Source organism: Manis javanica, chromosome 15, assembly GCF_040802235.1.
Source record: "Manis javanica isolate MJ-LG chromosome 15, MJ_LKY, whole genome shotgun sequence".
Taxonomy (NCBI): Eukaryota; Metazoa; Chordata; class Mammalia; order Pholidota; family Manidae; genus Manis; species Manis javanica.
Genome location: NC_133170.1, coordinates 56292065 through 56298064, shown reverse-complemented (window position 1 = coordinate 56298064; position 6000 = coordinate 56292065). Strand labels below are relative to the sequence as shown.

Genomic DNA, 6000 nt, shown 5'->3' with positions numbered 1-6000 from the left:
TCCTCGTACGAGACTCACCGGGGCGGCCAAAACCTTCAGTGTGAACCCTGGATGCTCCAACCCAGATGCCAGGTAAATGAAAATGAAAAAGAAAGATGTAACATAAAATGTATCTAAAAGGGATTCAACTATAGATTCATTCCTGGAGCTGGCTTGTTCAACAAATTTGGAAGATAAATCAAATCAACACACTGTCTGATCAACTGTGTATTCTGAGCTACATCTGACCTTTAAACACAGGAGCAGCAGGAACAAGAAAACATACATGTTTTAAAAGATGAACAGTTTTCAGCACCCCCTTCCTTGATCAACTGAATACAGTGATCTTGACAAACAATTTCCAAAAATTAGCCCCAAAAATGACACTTGAAGAAGAGATTACTCATCTGAAAGAATAGAGCAAATCACAAGTAATGAAAACCATGGTCCATCCCTGATAAATTACAGGGCTGACAGCTGTTAAGAAAACTTTTAAACAATGCTGTGTTCTTTCTATAGTCTCATGCATTAAGTCAAAGTGGGTATTTATTTTCCAACCCACCATTTGTCAAAGAAATTATAGAAACTATAAAGCTGAAGGATAAACACTTAAATAAGAATTCATACTCCAAGGAAGTAAGAATCTTTCAACTTTTATTTCTAAGGATACATTCATCTGGAACTTTTTTGATTCTTTACAATTTTCCCCCTAAGAGAAATGAATACAATAAAAATATAACCCAACTACCAGCAATGTTTGTAACCAGAAAAGAATCTAAAATCTCTGGTGTGATAATATAGAATTTCTTTAAAAATATAAACTTCATACCAGAAATAAAGCCTGAATATTCTCTTTTTCTTTAAAAATATAATTTTCCTTCTTTTCTCTTCCATGTAAATCTTATAATCAACCATTTTGTTCTAAAGTCTATTTTTAAACTAGTAATTATAACAGTATAGAACTGTTTTTTTCCCTACTTTGTGTCCTGTTCTGTACTGTGAATCAACTAATTGCAGAAGTGCTAAAAAAAAAAAAGAGAGAGAGAGAGAGAGAGATGCCACTAAGTTCTGGCAAGATTCAAGATAAACTGGTTTAAAAAAAAAAATTCTGTTAGCAAACTGAAACCTACTTAACAAATTGCATTTTATCATGTTCATGAAATAAGAAAATGTATACAAAGCACTTTTGCAAACTGTAAAGCTCTATGGAAAATATTTTTTAAATCTGTTTTGACTAGAAAGGCTGCTGCCTGGGATGGAACGTTAGGGACAGAAGGCTCTGTGAAATGTTCTTTTTTTCTGTAACTAGTGAGATTTGGGAAGGCAAAGATTATAAATCACAAAGAAGTTGGGGATATGGGTACAGAGCTATCTCACAGATTCAATGGGCTGCATGACATGAATATTTTTCTTAACTGAAAAGAAAGACCAAGGGGCTAGGAATAGGCCAATACTTTACACTAGACCAATAAGTCATCTGTCTCCAACCAGGAACAAGAAATTTTAAAAATCAGCAGTTTGTTCCCCACCTCTGACCAGCTTCTTCACCCAGAGCTTTACTACCTAAACCATTGTCCATTTTAAAGCAGTATTCCAAAGCCCAACATAAATGGTCTACAAATGGTTTCCTTTCTTTAGAAAGAAAACTTTTAAAGCCTCATAATAAATGGAACCAGAGGGATACTCTCCTACCTCAAACAGCATCATCCATAACACCTTTTCAAGGTATTTTGTGGAATATAGAAAGTTAAGCAAAGGATGAAAAAGTTTGTAATAAAACAACCCAAGTGAGGGCTTCCTTCGTGTTTGCTAGAGTGCAAAAAAGACCTAAGGGGAAACTTCTTCCCATTAGCCACCTTAATGAAACTAGATAGGCCTACGCAGACACACAGCAATGAAGGGAGCAGGAACTTGGTCCTCTGAACCTAGACACAGGACCAACACCTAAAGGATGAGTGGTCTGACTAGAGGAAATGCATGCAGCTGCTGCATACAAAAGCTCGGTAACAGAGTTGAGCAAGTCAGGCAGGTTGGAAGAGGCATCAAGAGGGGCTGCGGAGCCTCCAGTCCTGCAGTTTCTGAACCATCTTCCCCTGGCTCTCTGGGAACAGGCCGAGCTCAGCACTGGAATGGGCTAAACAGCCTTCCAACTTCTCTTTTGGCCCTCTGATGCACTTACTTTTTTCTTTAGTGCCTTCTTCCCCCAAGAGAATATTCAGGCCAATTTTGTTTTTGTTTTTTCTTCATGAGCAAGAACTATAAACTAGCAATTTGATATACCCCTCTCACTGAGTATTTTACGTTACGACACCTTGAGTAGTAAGAATGTAGAACTTAAATGCCTATTACACAAGAGTCAAACCAGCCCATGTCACACTTCAATGATTCCACAATAAAACTTAGCTATATGTAAAACACTATTTTCGCCAATCTTTTAACTATTGGACTTTACACCAATTTCAATATTCAATGTAAAGATCACTCTTATATTGAAGTAACATCCTTCATGTTTTCTACATACAACAAGATTTTTTAAAATACATGTGTATTTTTTAACCAATTCACTCCCTTTTACAATACACACCCTCAGTCCAACATTTAAAATATAAACCCAAACTGTCAATGAAAACAACAGTGGACCAAGTGACAGTATCATTTAAATGAAACAATGCAAGAAAAGGTTAGCATTAAAACTCAGAAAATAAACATGAACAGATACATTGGAAATCTGCTCATATGCCTGATGTGTTCAGAAATGAACCTCAAGCAGAACAGATCCCACTGTGATATTAGACAATTCATTCTTCTCTAATTTTCTCATTCTATGACGTGTCTATTTTTAGTGAGTTTTATACAGTAATTAGTATCCAACAGCAGAGATCAGTATTAAATATACAGCTATTCCATAATTGGCATATGCTCCCAGCAATGTTTTGTGCACTCCCTGCATTATAAAATAGTCCAAGCTTTTAGGAGCGTAAAAATGAAAGGGCTTAGATCTATTTATATCCATATACATTGTGCATTAAATGTTACTAAGTTAAGACAGTAAGGTAGAAAAAAGGAATAGAAAGGTACAGTAAATTTTCTTTAAACAATTCCATTACATTAGACAGTACTGACATGTATTATTTTAACCAGGTTATGAAAAAAAATTACCAGAATTTGTATCAGCTTCTTCTTGGAGAGGCTAATAATAAAACATTAAATAAATATACATATTTATTCATATATGTATTTGAAGAATCTTTGGTAGCAATTATATTTCTTCCACATTATGGAATTTCTCAAAAGAAATGTCAAAATTGATTTCCTAATCAGCATGCAAAAAATAAGTCATGGTGCTATTCTTTCAGTTTTCCTATTAAAACGTGCTTGAGACTATTAATTTGCACTAACTATGCACTTGAACACAGTATCTGTTTAACTTACATACATATGAGACTACTCTCAGAAAGAAATTAGACAGTAATGAGAATCAATGACAAAACATAACAATGACAACTGTTCTGAAGTAATTTATTTTTAAATTGTAAGATTTACAATGCTTTGATTATGCAAAATAGCATAATGGAAATTAAAGCAAATCGATAAACGAGAGAGAAAGAAAATTTAGTTTTCTTGAATATCAGTACTTAAACCATCATTTTAAGTATGTGATGTCCCAATCACGTCTTATGTAGACAAAAGTATAGTAATTTCAAACATTTCACTTGTGGGTTTAATTTCTCATTTTCAACTTTTATAAGCTGAACTGTAATCTATTTCAATTTCGATTATACGTGTTGTTTATGCCACAACAGCAGCAATTCGCATGTATGCAATCAAATTGGAGCTGGGCACAGTTTTTTTAGCTTTCAGCCACAGACAGAAATCAGACAGTGCATTAAGTACAGTAGAGTACATTGTGTTAACCAGAACGTAGAGTTTAGTACACTTATTGCAGAGCTGGTATTTCCTTCCCTTTGAACCAAACCAGCTGAGCTTCTGTGCTGACATATTACTGCTGTGGGTAGTAAGACTGCTGTGGGGGCTGAGGAAAGGGGTACGCAGGCTGCGCGGGTCCTGGGTACGGAGCCTGTCCAGGGCTCTGGTGATACACTGGTGGATATGGCATATTATACTGACCGTATGCGTAAGGATTATAGCTCATGGGCATGGGCATTTGGCAATACCTGGTGGGGAGAAGAAAACAAGACAACTGGATTGGTAAAATAAACAGCAGAAGATGAAACATACAGTAATTATTCCAAAGCCAAGTTTTTTCAAGAGTCATTTTTTCTCTATTTCTCAGTCTGTTAAGGAATAGTAAAGAGAAAAAAACAGCTGTTTCAAGGTACTGGTTAGAGAAAAGTGTTCTATCCTGTTAGTAGTTGAAATGAAAGAATATCAAGCATTTAATATTATCCAGAATATTGTGAAAGGAAATTTAAACTATTTATTCAACTATTAACAAGAAATAAAAATGGAGACCCTTCATTTTAACATGGCAATCTTAAGTACCTTCCTGTTTCACAAGATTTAATGTTCACTGTAATTCACATAAATCTACTGTTTACAAAGTTTTAATGTTTAGAAGACAGAATGTATTTACTAAGTAAAGTTTTGAACACATCTTAAAAAGTAGCCAAGAGTCTGGGTTTTCATGTGAATAAAAAATTATCACAAAGCTGATCTTTAAGACAGCATGTGCCACAATTAGATTTCTGTTTAACAGTTTATCAGAATGCCAAGATTTCAATGCTTGGGAAATAGCTGTTCCAACTACTTAAATAGGTGACATGATATTATTTTTATTTCTGTATAAGCTAACAGTGTAGCTTATTCACTCAGGATACCTCCATTTGGAGAAGTTTTTAAAAGATTAACCAGAACTAGAAATATTATTAGCTAGTCACAGGAGTATCGAAAGCTTCAGCCTTACCCAGGAAATCCTGGATAGGTGGGATAGGGGGGTCCCTGGGCCTGCGGAGTGGGAGCTGAGCCAGGAGTCTGTGGTGGAGCCACTGCAGCCATCCCAGCAACTCCTGGAGCTGGAGCTGGAGCTGGAACTGTAGCAGAAGGAGCTCGATTTGCTGGAAGCACAGGAGGTGGAGGCCGGGCTGGGGGTTGGGGCTTAGCAGGCTATAAGAAAAAGTCAGCCTTGACTACACAACTTTTCATGTTTTTATCAAACTGCTATTAACTGAAATAAATGAGGACATATGAGAAACTCTAGAATCCAAACAAATATATTTCTAATTGCCATTCTTAAATGAGGACTTATTGCTTATTACTCTAGAAACTTATCAGAGTTGAATTAAGTTCCTTATTTGTGGATATTCAATAGGCACTGTGCTTTCCCTGATACCTCTTATTCAATCATTTATTGCTTATTACTGTTTCCACCAATGGTTAGATATTTGAAGTAGGAGGACGAAACAGGTCAGGTAGTTTATTACTGTAATCTCCTCCTGGGCCAACAGTTTTTATATAAAAATTCTCAGACACCAGAAAATAGTATAATAAAAAAAAATCATATATTTAGCCATTAAATACAGAAATTAACAATGACCATATTTTCTTCATCTATAGTTATATATCCACATATTTATCTATCTGTATATATGTAGAAACATTTAAAGTAGGTTGTACACTTCATGACATCAGCCTGAAAGACAGCAGCATATAAATACTAATATTCTCCTATATAATAATCCCAATAACCATTTCACCCAAAGAAAATTAACAATTATTCCTTAACATCAGGGTATCCACTCCACATTCAAATTTCCCTATTTATCACAAAAAAACCTCTTATAGATGCTTTTATGAACCGAGATCCAATCAAGGTTCATGTAATGTTTTTGATTATTATGACTATTTCCTCTTTTAATCTAGAGTATGCACCCTGCCTATTTTTTTCTTCTGGACATTCACTTTTACAGAAAACCATGCCAGGGGTCTCATAGAATGGCCCAGCTCTAGATCTGTCCACTTGTTTCCTAATGGCACAATCTAACTTCTTGTTTCATCACTGTT

The 6000-nt window shown here is 35.3% G+C and overlaps 1 protein-coding gene across 4 annotated transcripts in view; it reads right to left on the bottom strand.

Moving 5' to 3' along the window:
- Nucleotides 1-3481: 3481 nt before the first annotated feature.
- Nucleotides 3482-6000, bottom strand: part of PDCD6IP (programmed cell death 6 interacting protein) — a 54593-nt gene continuing 52074 nt past the window's right edge. For 3 of the 4 annotated variants that reach the window (XM_017648560.3, XM_073223558.1, XM_017648561.3), the window contains 2 exons: nucleotides 4904-5103; nucleotides 3482-4154 (listed from right to left, as the gene is read on the bottom strand). In XM_017648560.3, coding sequence (XP_017504049.1) covers nucleotides 3980-4154; nucleotides 4904-5103 — 375 coding nt within the window. In that variant the 3' untranslated portion in view covers nucleotides 3482-3979. The remainder of the gene's footprint in view (nucleotides 4155-4903; nucleotides 5104-6000) is intronic. The other variant, XM_017648562.3, reaches the window with a different exon arrangement.